This window comes from Alligator sinensis, unplaced genomic scaffold, assembly GCF_000455745.1.
Source record: "Alligator sinensis unplaced genomic scaffold, ASM45574v1 scaffold203_1, whole genome shotgun sequence".
Classification (NCBI taxonomy): Eukaryota; Metazoa; Chordata; order Crocodylia; family Alligatoridae; genus Alligator; species Alligator sinensis.
Genome location: NW_005841949.1, coordinates 2165503 through 2180892, shown reverse-complemented (window position 1 = coordinate 2180892; position 15390 = coordinate 2165503). Strand labels below are relative to the sequence as shown.

The window sequence follows — 15390 nt, the reverse complement described above, 5'->3', positions numbered from 1 at the left end:
GGAAAGAGTCTTCAGAAAGTAAAATGCTCTCCATTCTGTGATGACGAAGTCTTGAAAGACCTCAATGAAGCCATCAGGGAATCACTAGTAGGCAGACTGAAAACAAATTCCCTGTCCAGACAAGTGCAGCAGTCTTGTCAATCTTGCCATGTTGTCACTGATGCAGTTATACTATCTGAATTGTCTAATCTTACCAAGTGCCATGAGGAAGTTCCAAATGAAAGCTGTGGTGACCACATCAAGTGCCTTGTGGTGGGCCTTCCATTTCTTTGTGATGCCAAAAGCCAGTCTAATATGGAGATTAGTTTTCTGGACTCAGCCACGTTATTGACTTTCACCTGTTCTTTGCTTCATGATGGAGAGCCAAAATATCAGCAGCAACTCCTAGATTGTGTTCTACTCTCGCTGAAACAGCTTCAAACAGGAGATGCTTTTATTTTACCTATTCTTTCTTGCTTTACACGCTTCACAGCTGGCCTAATTTTTGTACTGCAAAGCTGTTTCAGATGCATCACATTTGCTTGCCCCATATCTTTTGAGCCTCTAAGGACTAATGCAGTTCTGTTGTGCATTGGCTATCAGGGTCTTGCAAATCCAGTTGTTGAGTATCTGCAGCATCTGAATGAACTAATGAGCTCTTTGCTGGACTCTGACTCTTCCCAGCAGGTTTTGCAGTTTGTCCCAATGGAGACTCTCCTAAAAGGCACATTACTGGACTTTTTATGGGACCTGAACACTACAATTGCAAGGCGACAGCTCCATTTGATTATACAAGTTGAGCAGCAACAAATGATCAGTAATCTTAATTTTAAATGATTCTAGAATTGAGCTGGTAGCTATTGACTGAGAAGATTCAGTTAATTGGCTGTTTAAAGTTCTTTGATTTTTTTTTTGTTTTAATTTCCTTTATTTGCTAACTAATGAATTGCCCGTCAAGAATGTGCTACCACCCCATGCTGCTGCTGCCTCCTGGGAGGGAGGAGGAGTTTGCATGTAGCTCCTGCTGCTCCACATTCAGCCCTGTGGACTTCCCCCCACCCCAATCCAGCCACCTGTCTCTGTGTCTGTCTATGTAGAACACTCTAGTTGTTTCAGTAAGCATTGTGATTGGCTGCCAAGTGTTATGGACAGACAGACGCACAGACAGATGAAGTAAGCCGTTTATTTTTATTTTTATATATATATATATATATATATATATATGGAGTGAGTTATACTTTTTCATGTTCCTTTAAATTTTTACATTAATATAATCGTTATCTAGATGCCCTATTGACATGCAGGCATCATAGCGACTATGATTCTCTTAAGAGGGTTGTCAGGAACTTGTTTGGTGCTACTGCTAATCAGCCAGTAGAGGCTGTTGTTGAGAGAGACTAAGTTATTTTTCGTACTAAGGAGCTAGATGTGTCATCTTGATACTTCTCTCCATCCCATGGTTTTTGGGGGACCCAAGTCTGTTATTGAAGTGTGCTAGCTTTTAGCATTTCCAAGCCAGCTACATTTTCCATTCAGTTCAGAAGAGGCTATCAGCACTATTGCCTGCAGGAAGAAACTGAACCTTTCAAAAATACTAGTTTGCTGAAAACACCAGCCTATTCAAATCCAGCTAAGATTTGCTTTAAAAATTCTGTTTTGTAAAATGTTAATCTAGCTGACCTGAAATCATGTTGGTTAAGATCTATATTTTCAAAATAATCTAGGTGCCTCCACTTGCCTATATATAGACCCTTAAGGACTGACACTTGAGAGAAGAGTTCCTTGCCACTTTCTGAAATGTAATCCTCTTCTAAAAGGTTTCTCAAGTTAGGCACTTGGTAATGAAAGAACCCAAATCCCCAGCCACTTTTGAAAGTGGCTACTAAGACACTCGGATATCAATTTTCAGATCTAGTAGAATGGGAAGAGATATCTTTTACACAGTTGAATGGTATTTTAAGCCAAACTGTAACTTCTTCATTTTTAGTTTTCCTGCTGGCATTTGTGTGTTGTCTATGCAATGCCATCAGTAACTTACCAGTATGTAGGCCCTGGGTCAGACTTAAAGTGGAGGGAAAACTATTTTGTGATCAGGATTTGGATTGGAGAATGCTCCATGTTCCATAGCATTGCTTGTCATCAGCATGGCAATGGTGTGAGAGTTGGGACTCCTGGGTTTTAAGTCCCATCTGTGCAACTGACTGTGTGTGTGTGGGGGTGGGGGGTGGGGGGGGGGGGGGGGGTGGGGTGGTCTTGGGCAAGTTATTTCAGTGCCTTATGCCTCCATTTCCCCATCAACAAACTGGCCGCAATAATTTGTCTTACAAGTGAGACTTGATGGATGACAACTCTGAGAACCCTGGGTGAAACTGAGAACTACCCAATGGCTGCCATTAAGAGTTCTCCAGCTGATCTTAATTAAGCAATATTGTGCAGTTTACACATAGCAAAAATGTTCTTACAATGTGAACACTGAGATGATGGAGTCAAAATAAATGTATGAAACACTTTAAAATTGGACATAGGCTTTTCTCACTATTTGATTTGGTTCTTTTTTTTTTTAGGAGTGAAATAAAAAGCAAGCAGGCAGTTGGCACTCTCTTTAAGGAGATCCCGGTTTTACTTTTTTTTTATATTGTTCCTTTAAGATCTAATTTTCTAGGACCCGGCTCATTCATTAAAATTTAGTCTCCAAATGGTAGTTTACATGCTCATAGAAGAAGAGGAAAATGGTGTAAAAAGGGGGAGAAAAGGTATATCTTTCATGCTGGCGCTCAGGACTTCCCCGAAATGTGAGAGATGAGTGGGGTTACTAAAAGGAAAGTATAGTTTCCTGATTAATTATCAGTCACCTTATGGAAGCACTTCTAATTATATAATGTGGGAGCTTGAAGGATAATTGATTACTAGTAGCAATTAAAAGCACAGTTGAAAAACTGCTGTGTCTGGCAGTGCTGCACATTTAATAGTCTTTCTTGCCTCTTTGATAGGGGCAGAGTTTAATGCATTTAACAGTTCATTTTTTTTGAGTGTTTTGATAGAGTCCAGCAATCAACTTGGGCACCTGACTCATTCATACCATTCTCTACAGAATTTGTTAAGTGGATCTCTGGGATTGGTTACTACTCATTTTAGCATATTTAAATTAACCTGTCCTAATTCAACTGAGATGACAGCCAAGTCTCCCGTCAATTACAGACAAGCTGTGCCAAGGAGCAGAGCTTAGGGCTCAAGGAACTACATGTAACAGTAATTTCTCAAGTGGGGGGTTTGAAAGCCTAGGAAGCAAAAGGTTGTGAGGCCAGGAAGGGCCAAAAAGGAAATACTGAGGAACGAAACAGTGATAGAAGCAAAGAAAGGAATCTGTAAATGTGAAAGGGACGAGGACGGGGAGAAGGATATAGTTGAGGCCAATGGGTCTGGCAAATCAGTGTGTTACGAGGTCTTCCTGTAAAAGCCTGAAGTACAGTATCATAAATACTATCCTTGCCCCCTATATTGGAGAGAACAAACAAAACAGAGAGATCATCATTCAGCAAACAACCAGGGCCCTTGCTTTCCCTCTTTCTTTAGAAGTATGGATTTTTTTTTTTTATTTTAAAGAAGGGCATTTATCTGAATCTGTTTCTTGCCTCCACTCAGTTGACCTATCTGGGAAAACATCTCTTTGTTATCCCACTCCATCCCCTTTCCCTAACTTAGCATCTCTTAGATACAGGTGCTTCTTCCTTAATGAGAGGCTTTCCACACTGAAGGAGATCTCAGACTATTCCAATGTACATGGTTTGAGGGAGGGAAGATGAAAGCTTGAACTAAAGCCAGGGTGTTCAAAGTTAGGAATGTCATTTAGTTTATTGTGAACTTCCTGGGTTGCACATGTGTATCAGAACCTACTTAAAAATTATAGGCCCCCTAAAGAACAGTAATATTTAAATATTTCCATTGTGATTTTTTTGAGGTGTATAACTGCTATGAAGAAGGGATTAACCTTTCTAGGTAGAGAAGGAGTCTCACTTTGCTATCAGTTTCTTTCATAAATTTTTGTTCAGTTGAGATGAGGTCTGTTTAAATGCTTCAGAATCTTTTAAATACTTTTAATGGCAGTTTTTTTAATTTAATTTTTTTTTTTTTAACCTGTCGCTTGAAGAGGAACTGGATTGTTGATGTTAATGTTTTAGAAGCTGCAGCTTCTGTTCAGTGAACGTGATGGGAAGAGATCAAGTCAGTTATGCTTTGCTGAGCTGTACAGTGTACAGAATTGATAAATGCAGATGAGTGATGAGAATCTGATACAGATTTGGTTTATTTGGCAGCCCTGCTGTTTCAGATTCCAGTTATGAGTTTGTATTAAGGCTCTTGTGATTGATTTGTTAGATAACCAGGGACAACCAGTCTTGTCAGTTTTAATTTCTAAAGATTTTAGGACCTTATTTTGATTGTGCCTCTATACCAGTGTGACTACTTACTTCAAAAAGTTACACCAATATAAAACAAAATTTAAGTGAAATTTAAATTGGAACTCCAATTTACCCAGTGAATTGACTGTTTATATTTTGAGTGCATTAAGGTTTAAAGACTTACCAGTTTTTATTTGTATTATCAATAATTGTATTTAAATTCAGTTGGCTGTCCACTTATGTTTGCCACTGATTTTTTTTTTTTCCAATTTTATTTCTATAAAATGTAATGAGATTTGTGGTATGAAACTTAGTCCTCTATTACAGTGGCACTAATTGCTCTCTATTCGTCTTCATTTAAGTTGAATCTGTCAAATAACTGGTAGTAAAAATAGAATGTTTGGTAGAATTATTGCATATTAGCAAAGCAATTAGGAACTTGAAGGAAAAGGCTTGGTATAAATTATGTGGATAGCAGTAGAAAGGAACAAAAGTCTAATCTTTTGGATATTTAGTTGGGATCTTGAACTAAATTGTTTTGAATACTCATGAGTATTGATTAATTGGAAAGCACAGTATGACCATTAAACTATGTAGCCTTATGAGTAAGTTGGGGTTTTTTGGGTCTTTGGTGGGGGGTTCTTTCACTTTTTCTTTTAAAAAAACAACAAAAAAAACCCTTATTTTGTAACATTTATTTTTACCTCGCTCCTTGAACATGGAATGATTTTAAATGTTTATTATGTTAACTGAAAATAACAAACTAATTTCTTTAGCTATTTGGATGTCATTAAATTATCCTAGCCTGGGTATCAACATGAGTTGACAACATTTTTTGCCTTCTGGACATGACAGCCTTGCAAAGTTGTGTTTGCCCTGAACAGGTAACTGTTTATGTGTGTGTGTTTTTATTTGTTTGGTAGCGGGGGGAGTTGGTTTGACTTTGTTTTAAGGATCAAACAAGCAATTGTTAGTCTTTAGTTGAGGTTTTCTCTTCTCTTCCATTCTTGCTCACTATGGCTTAAAGTGTAGGTGAATAGATATTTTTTTGCTCAGATCTTTAATAACAATTTCTCAAGAGCTGGATGGGAGAAACCCTTATCAGAGTTGCCATATTTAATTTACAATTTTGTTTTTTTTCCACTTCAACTCAGTTGGCAAGAAGTACAGTCTGACAGGACAAAATGAATGCGCAGTGCCAAATGGAGTTGCATCTCTTTGTACTAGAAATGAAGTCCACCCATGATTGCTTATCACTAGCTTTTTATTATGCAATAACTTGGATTGCCATCTAATATTCTGTTAGTTACAAGACTACTTGTAATCCTCACACTGATGCTGAGCTTTAACAGGATACTAAGCGTGTGTGGAAATTCCAGATGGTGAAGATAGCTGGCTCATAAGAAGCCATAGCTTTTAGAGGATCCAGTTGCTATTACAATAACTGCCTCTCAGATAAGTCAAATCTTCCTTGACATGAACAGGTTATTAAATCTGCTGTCTGAAGCTACTGATTGGTGGAATTGCTATACCGTATTTGATCCAGCTCCCTGGAAGGTGGGCTCTTGGTGGTGTAACAGCCTTGAATGACCTGTTTGTATGTACCTTCTTTCATGCATTGTATGTGTGTACACATGCTTGTACATATGTATGTATATTGCAAATATTTGTACAAGGCCTCTACATCAGTATTACAGTTCTTGCTTTGACTAAGTAGGAAGTTTGTTTGGTGTTTGTGTCAAAGAGTGTATATTTGTATGTGAAAAGATTACTGTCTACTGGATTTTTTGACAGCTGTGAATAATGAGTGCAAAGAGACTTTTTTTGTTTTTGTTTAAAGGGGGAAAAGTGAAACATTTAGTTTGAAAATAAAATATTTTTCTGCTTTAAATATTCATTTATTTTAGCTTTCTTTTAGACTCCTATCCAAAAATGGATTAAAACTATTAATCAGAATTAGTCAGCAGACTTAGGGAGAAATCAAATACCTTGAAGAAAAATCAGTTTGAATATTTATTTATTTTCCAGTCCATTCTTTCTGAACTGCACATCTCCCTTACCTTACCTTGCCAATCTTCTTTATCTATAGACCTTTATACTATATTCATTCCGGTGATATCTGAGTAACTACGGTGGTAGAGAACACTTGATAGATTTTGGGTTTCTAATTCACTTTTTTGTTTTACACTCTCAATTCACTATTAAGAAACTAGCAGCTTTTGAGAGACAGACTTGTACAAAGCTGTGTGAGGGGAGTCTATATGGAACAGAATTAGCTTGTATGCCTCATGATGTTACAGTCATTCCCACTCACATGGATATTGCATCTTACTTTAAAAACAAGGAATTTGTCTTGAGGATCTCCAATCCCTCTTAGTTATAGCAGCCTCTCTGCTCTAAGAGGTCTCTTACAATATATATTTTTATCTGCAAAGTCTGTTTCTAAATTCTAATCTAACTTTTTTAGTCTTCTTAAGGGCTTGATTCTACTGAACAGTATTGTGAAGAGAGCGTCATGCCTTTTTTTTTTTTTTCTTAGAATCATCTCTATTGTGCTACCAACAGTTCCAGCTAATTTTTCTTACCTGTTTTAGATGGGAAATCTATCCCAGGACTGCTTTTAAATTGTGAAAATGTTAAATTGTACACACATTTGTTCTCTGGATACCTTGTAAGTGAAAGAACAAGCTGCAGGCTGGAAGGTGGAAAAAGATGGTTCTTTTCCCTTTAGCTGTAATAAGAAATAATATGAGAACCTTAAACAGTGTTGATGCTTTAATTTGCTTTGTGTGGATAAAGATTTCCCCAGTGAAATTCTAAACTGAAAGTAGTAGAAAATACATACTAAATTTGTGGACAATATTTTCTCCCCAATTTGAATAAAGCTGTAGTTAATAAACTTCAGACATTATTCTCAAAACATACTTTAGGACATTGCAAGAATCTGGAAACTGAAGAAAATAAAAATGAACAAATTGATTTGGAAGAACCTATGAGGGCAGTTGGATCAAATTTGGTCCAAACTTGGTAAAAAGCAGCATTTAAAGCTCCAAAATGGAGACCTATTCAAATGTTTGCATAGTGGTTCCTGTTCCTTTCCTTCCCTTTCCTTTCCAATAAATAGTTCTCTGTAGTAGTTGCATTCCAAACCCGGCAGTACTGAATCAGTTACTGAAATCCACTGAAAGTGAAGGAAACTATAGACAAGAAACTAATATTAACATTGTCAGCGTGACAAAAAACTGAACAGCTTTAATAGTAAATTCAGTCAGATATTTGAACTATTTTACTTTCAATAATAGTGGTAGTTTGCTTAACTCAAAACTTACCTTAATTGTGAATTCTGTGGGTGGGGTTTTTTTCCTTTTAAGTATGCCAGTGTGACTTTGTTTAAGTACAGAGGTAAAATGATTCTCTGGTATGGAAGTCTAGGCCAAATGGATCTGAAAATGTGCCATTGAACTGTTTCGTGACTGAACTGTGTGGTTCAGCAAACTATACACTTTGCTTGCTTTGGCCACCCCAGTCTCTGATCAATCTGAAAATATAGACCTTGTTTACTGTAACAGTGCTCTTAATACTCGTTCATAATTGGTGCACACAAATTAGCGGCCATTCTTATTTATTAGAAAAATACTCTTCCTTATTAAGAGGCTCCAATGCATTTATTAAAATGTATCTTCAGAGCGCATTATTAAATGAAGATGACAGTTGTGACCTATTAAATAACTGATTTATCTAAATTACCGGGAAGGGGATGTGGGGGAAGGGAGCAGGAATTGATCAGAATGATCTCTGGCTTCAGCTATGAAAAAGATTTAAAAAAATTGTCTCACTAAGAAAAAGGAATGGGTGAATGCTTTCCTCTGTAATTGAAAAGTCATGCTGAGGTTGCAAACATATTTCTGGCCAGAGTAGCCCCTGTTCTGACATACTCATGCCAATGGTAAGTAAGAAAGACTTGGACTCAAGTAAGTAAGACCAGTAAGACTTGGACTCAAGTGAGGAAGGAGGGTGACAAATTGTTGGGATGGCTTAGTTTATCTCTGGAGAACACTGAAGATTTAACATTCTTTCTGCTTTGTACATCAATGGACAAACAGCATTTTTAACTGTTATAGGGAAATATAGTGAAAATATGCCTGGAGTTACAACTGGAGTTCAGTGGTCACAGCTGAGTGTCTAGTGCCTGCTTGCCCAAATTGCAAGGCTCTTTGACAGAGCTGGCAGTCTCTTAGTGCAAGTTTGGAGCAGCAGGGATACTGTGGATCAGGAATGAATTTTTAAAAATAATGTTTTGGTTTCTGCCTCCACAAGAACTAAAATGCGCAAACAACACAAGAATACAAAGCTATGTTTAGTGTGCGTGGGCGCGCAGGGGGGGTGTCATCTTTAGGAAAATCATTGGTCAAATTAGGTTGTTTCATCTGATTCTCTCTCCCTATGCATGGTTTTTATCAAAGTGAACATAGGGATTGGTATTTGACAGAATTTGGCTATAGCAACCTGCTAAAGTGTCTATTTTAAGAGCTTTCATGGAATACTGTGGTGCAAAACTTTATATAGGCCTGCTATTCTCCCTTCTAATCCTGGCCAGGATATGGGGTGAGGAGTGGGAGACTGCTCTGAATTAAGAGGGAATGCATTTTCTTGCTTCTATTAGAAAGCTAGAGAGAGAGAAAGAAAGAAATACATAGTTTGCAATCTAATGTGCAACTTGCAGTCTGTCATCAAGATGTTTTCCTGATGGTTAGTAGCTGGCCTTGGATAATGTTACTGAGTGAAAAAATTCCTATCCCAGTGGTATGTTAGTGCTGCCAGTGTGTACATATTGCCCCTCAAGGTTTTCCGTGTCATGCTGCTTTGCCCTACCAGTCAAAACGTTTTATGCCTTGTCGAGCACTGTGAGGTCAATTCAGCTCAGAAGAAATCTGGTCATGCTGCCACTCTCTCAAGAAATCTCCCTAAGAAATGTCCAGGTAACACACACAAAAAAAGCCCCAAAACAAAACAAAGTTGAAACTCCTACCCATCCTTAATGGTGAAGACTGTGTATGATTCAGGAAGATTAGACTGTGGTGGACGGTTTGTGTTGTAACAGACACAGCAGGTGCCCTCGAGGTCTGAACACAGTCAAACTTTTTTTAAAGCCATAAACAGAAAATGAGAGAAGGGAATGTAGGAAATATATCTGCACTATCATAACATCATACTTTCTTTTCCACTGAAGGGCTGCATTAAGGATTCAGTTTTGTCTTGTGTAAGTCAGTTTTAATTAATAGAGCAGATGCACTAGCAATGCATCCAGAAATGAATAGATGGAGAGAGAGAGAGGCAGCTGGTTGGGACTGGATGAAAATACTAGCTTTCTGGGCTAACATCTAGGCAGAGACTTGCTTTAGAATTTGAGACCCAATCTTTCTTTGTTTGCTTAAATTTGAAGGCATATGTAGAGTAGAATCCCCTGGATATTTGGGAGTTGCTTTGATTTATGGTACAGGTAAAGTTAAAAAGCTGTAAATCTATTAGTGGTGGGCCAAATTCCTATAGACTTTACTTCTGTGGAAATTAGAAGGCCTGATTCTCAGCAGATAGAAAGTGACATTGATTTCAGTTGTGCTGCCTTTCAACCAGCTTAGAGTGCATCACCGATTTCTGCAGGATTTGGATTGCTAATATTTAAATGAATAAAAGGACCTGATCCATACTCCATTAAGGTCAATGGGAGTTTGAGTGGGTTTTGCAATGCAGCCTTGGTTGCAACTTCTCTATGATTACTTCTTTAATATCACTATAAATGGTCCAATTTGTCCAGCTGACAAAGATCCAAGCTTTTGACCCAACCCAACAATAATGCGAATAGCGCATGGCATTTCTAGTAAACATATTTGAATAGATTTCCACAAGAAACCTGAAGGGGTCTAGATTGAAAAAATGCAGTGTGTAGTTTGGATTCTGTTCCTTATTTAGGGTAGGGGACATGAAAGAAGGCAGGAGTCTGCTAGCAGGGTGGAAGGAAAAGGGAGCATGTAGCATCCAATACTAACTGTTGAATGCAGCACCCTACATGTGTCTTCTGTGTTTGTTTTTGAGGAATATGCTGAATGAGGCAGCAGTGTTCCCAGCTCTAAGGATTTTGAATCTGACATTTTGATGTCTTTTGAGCAGCCTTTGTTCCTGAAAATGTGATTACATGGGAAACTCTGAAAATGTGAAAGCTCAGAAAGCCTTGGTGATTGCTGAGGGAAGTTTGAAAACATGAACCCATAAAAGTTCAAAACCTAGAAGGCAAATAAAAAATAAAAAATGTAATTTTAAAACTAATCTTATGACTTCTTGGTAGCTGTGTTAGAGCAAGACAAAAATGAAGGGTGGGAAATCCAGAGTATATTTCTCCCACTCACTAATAAGGTGGATTTGTGTTTTCTGGGTGTGAGTGGTAGCTTAGCACAGGTATTGTTTGTGCTCTCTAAGCATTGTCTATTTAAAGACATAACCTATTCTGTCATTAATCACTGGAGGCAGTATGCCAGGTGCAGCACCTGCCTATCCTTAAAGGCATTGTATGAAGTATTGCAGGTCTAGGGGCAATATGGTTCATGGAGGGAAACAGAGTCTCTGTATATATGAAATTACAGTACAGCCTCATGAAAAAAATCCTAGCTTTTAACAAACCCAACATCAGGAACAGATTTTTTTCATGATGATCATTAGCAAATTGACTAAACCTATTACAACAAACTTTTATCCTGGTCCCATGAAGGTTCACAATGAGATTGTGCCATATTTATGCTTTGATTGCATAAATATTCATCCTGTGAAAACTTCCTGCTTATCTTTACAGTGTGTGATGTTGGAAGGTGTAGCTGCTCTGCATACTATGGGTGGTGGGTTTGTAAGTTATAAGTGTTTCAGCAGCACTTCAGCATAGCTGATTAGAGAGAAGGCTACTGGTTATGTTGTATATAATATAGAGGAAGCACTTCTTCCTAGACTGATGAAAACTTGCAGGTTAAAGACAGGGTTCAAATTACACCTTGACTGGGGGGGTGTGGAATCTGCAAAAAAAAACTGGGCTGCCCATCATGATGCCCTAATAAAATCAGAGACCCCCCTGCCCCTCCTGGTTATGATTTTCAAATCTTACTGGGGGGCTCTCATCTCTTATGGCTGGGCTCAGTCCCCCCAAGCTCCCCTATAATTTGAACCCTGGTTAAAGAGCCAAAGATCCTACCTTGGTGGTCGCAGACAAGAGAGTTCTCCAATGATAAAGCACATGGTAAGTATCTGAATAATCTATGCTTCTGTTCAGGCCTTGTGGGATACTAAATGGAAAAATGATTAAGCTTCCAAATGTCCTTGTTCAGGACTTACTATAATCAGACCCCTCTTCATCATTTCCATAAGATACTTCTCTAAAATGCCTTCCTTTTTTTCCTAAGGGAAGATCCATTCAACTCCCCAATTTCATGCCTCCTAACTACTCCAGGTCTTTGCAAAAAGCTATGTAAAATATAATTTATGGCCCCTCCATGATCTTGTTAAACACTCAAGATTGTAACCATTTGGACCAGGGATTTTCTCTTACATGATAATACAACACCTAACACAGGGAGCCCATCACTGACTGAGGTCTCTAGGACCTCCATCATACAAATAATTTACATATACTCCATGACAGAGGGAGCTTTGGCTGCTAACATACTCATGAGCCAAGGTTAGTTGATTTTCACAGTTCTCTCACAAGGAGGTAATACCTAATACAGTACTGCTAAAATGTCTTACTGGCAAAGTCAAAACCAGCAAAAGCAAGCAAGTCCAGGATTTAATTCATATCTGTTGCTTTTTCTAGCAACATTTTTCCCCTCTTCCTGAATCAGTAAGTGAGATCTCAGCATGAGCTGCCAGAAACCCCTGGGAAGTCAGTTATATGTAGGGCACTGATTGCAGTACTGAGTTGGATGGGAAGCCACCTTATAACAAAATCCTACCCTCTGTAACTAAGGAACAATGCATGGGATTTATAAGATCTGATTTCTACTTAAATCAACTTCCTCTTTTTTCTCCTTTTTTCCCCCTTTTCATACTGCAGTAGCGTTTTATAGGGAATGGGTCAGCCCTACCTGTGGCACTTGGTTTGTCTCCCCGTTTGCTTCCCCCGTAGAGAAATTAGCAAAATCAAGACAGGCAGGTCATATGGCTCACCCAGGCTTCTTGGTTGGACAGGAGGACTGAAGCATTTAGAGAGCCAAAGGAAGGAGAGAAGGCGGACTCAGGAGAGCATACCCGGAACTGGAACGATGATGGGTTGTGGGGAAGCCTGCATGACTCATTGCACAGTCTTGTGAAGGGGGCTGACAGAGCCCTTAAATAGGGGGATGAAGTTGAATGTAGGAAGTGGGGCCAGAGCAGACCTGTGGGAAAGACCCTGTACAAAGGCCAGGGCCTATAGAGGGGCTAATGGTCTGTATCTCATGGAGACCTAATGTGCTAAACCCCAAAAAGAGGGATGATACTGCAAGTACTCTGGGCTGTGATCCAGTTATTAGAGAACCAAAGGGAAATATGTATGTAGGGTGTTTGTATGGCCTGAAATTGCCACAAAAGAGTCTGCTCTGGGTGGCATAGCACTCCAAAGTAGATAAAGCTGTAGCCTTCCTTGCTTCCCTTGGACTGTGCTGGCACCATTTCTATTATGTTTTAAAATCTACCTTAGCACCTTGTGGATTCAGTCCTTTGGATAGTCCTGTAAATTGCGTAAGGTATTATGTGTATCTTGTTTGACTGAGTTTGTGATGTCATGTGGCTCATTTTCTCTAAAAGAAGAGAATGCTGATGCCAGTGTGTGCCATTAAGTAACAACAGGAAACAAACTGCCTAATACTACTATTAAAGCTTGTAGGCCTTTGATGCAACACCTTCAAATTCTTGAAGGTAGAGCAAGAGACAAGGATACCTGTGCCCCAGGTGCTCCTCTGGGTAAGGCTGTCCTAATCTCATTGACTTTACTTGCTAACTTCCTGCACAGATTTTTGCCTCCAAATCCTAATGAAGACTTTATTTAGATGGATCTGTGCTTCAGAGCAGCACTTCAAAACCCATTAGAGAATATGCCTGCAGGGGGTCTTCGTAATTGCCATGTATTCTGACCATAAAGATAGAGGGGAAGAACGGGAGCAGCTTTGAAATGAATGAGACGTGTCCAAAGAATCCAAGTTCTTATTTTTTCTGGATGTTTGCTTTCTGCTGGAAGTCAGGAGGAGGGAATACATAGTATTGGCATCCATACTGACTCGGCACTCAGAATCTGAGTGCTTATTTTCTGCAGAAAAAAACTTGTTCACGAGAGTGAAGCTGATTGAAGGTGGGATCGTGGGTTCTTCACAGACAAACCTCTGGCATTTAAAATCTAAAATGTTTGTTAAAACCAAGGGTATAAGGATGGTCTTGCAGTTAAGACTTGAGATTCGTGTTCGGTTTCTGCTGTGGGCTTCCTGCATGACCCCAGGCAAGTCACTTGGGGCTTGTTTCAGTGCAGTCCATTCAGACTATTCCAGCCATTGCCAGTGAATGGTGGATTAGGTTGTTAATCTCTTCTTCAGGTCCCCACTTGTAAAACAGGGGTAACAATTTACCTTTCTTTCATGCTGGGACATTGTGGGAAAGGATTTTTGCCATGTATCTGTACATCCAAATGAAGCCCTGCACTGGATAGGGACATCTAGACTCTATTGTAAAACTAAATAATATGTAATCTAAACCTTGTGTAATGTAATGTAAATCTTATTTTATATAAGCCTGACTGTTATTTCCTCTAATCTTTATAGACTCTAGTACATGGATACGATTTGTCACCAGTGATCCATGAAAAATATCTCATTTATTTCTTGCAGCTGTTCTGATTCCCTCCCCCCCCGCCATTACGGTCAGGCAACATGGCAATTGTAGATCACCCCCTGGGGGGCGTGTGTGCCAGTGGCTTTTGAAGAGTTATTCTGTAGCACTGTGTTTTGCAGTTCCTTATAAAGCTTGTGTGCTCCCTCTGTCTCCCAAACAGATTTGAATGTTTTGCCATTCCTTGTACAGTAATATCTGAACAGGTAGACATGAGGTCCTGTCTTGAGGATAACTTTCATCAAATCGTTACATGTTGACTTACGAAGAGTGTGTACTGCCTAACTTTTTATTTCAGCCTGCAAGGGAGGGCTACCTTGTTAGTAATACCATGGATAGATAATTGGTTACAGCATCTGTCACCTTGGTGTTGACATGACAAACATATCTTACAGTGAATGAGAATGGTATTTTCTCTCTCTCTTTCTCAGGAGTTTGGGATCTCTGAATATGAGCATGTTTGGAGTTACAGTTCCTCTGTGGGAAGTTTCCTCTAAAAGTTACCTCTGAATAGAGACCTAAACACTGCCAGCCCTAAATACCGAGGTCTTAGCTTTGGCAAATTGTTCCACAGCTAGGTTTCTTTCATTGAGATTGCCCTGTCCCCCTTATTGAAAACTAGGTCTCTGTGACTGGACTGTTCCTGGGAAGCATAGTGATTGTGGAATTAAGGTGGTCTCTGAGATGGTCAGTGGTTCAACCTGTTCATAGGTTCATAGATGTAAGGTCAGAGGGGACCTCAGCAGATCATCAAGTCTGACCCCCTGCCCCGGGCAGGAATGAATACTGGGCTTATATGACCCCTGGTAAGTTTAAGCTCATATGACCCCAGCTAGGTAGTTATCAAGCCTCCTTTTAAAGACCCCTAAGGTAGGAGCCAACACCACTTCCCTTGGAAGTTGGTTCCAGATCCTGGCCGCTCTGACTGTGAAGTAGTACCTCCTGATGTCTAGCCTGAACCTACTCTCAATTAACTTGTGACTGTTATTCCTTTTACTCCAGGAGGTGCTCGGGGGAAGAGGGTCTCAGCCATTCCCCTCTGGTCCCCCCGGTAAGTTTATAGACAGCCACTAGATCCCCTCTCAGCCTTTTCTTGTGGAAGATGAACAGGATTAAGACC

The 15390-nt window shown here is 39.4% G+C and overlaps 1 protein-coding gene across 1 annotated transcript in view; it reads left to right on the top strand.

The window, feature by feature from the left end:
- The window catches only part of CMTR2 (cap methyltransferase 2), a 4608-nt gene extending 3612 nt beyond the window's left edge, over positions 1–996 (top strand). The window contains 1 exon segment of the mRNA XM_025199773.1: positions 1–996. This exon segment is cut by the window's left edge and continues 24 nt beyond it. Coding sequence (XP_025055558.1) covers positions 1–816 — 816 coding nt within the window. The 3' untranslated portion in view covers positions 817–996.
- The last annotated feature ends 14394 nt before the right edge of the window (positions 997–15390 follow it).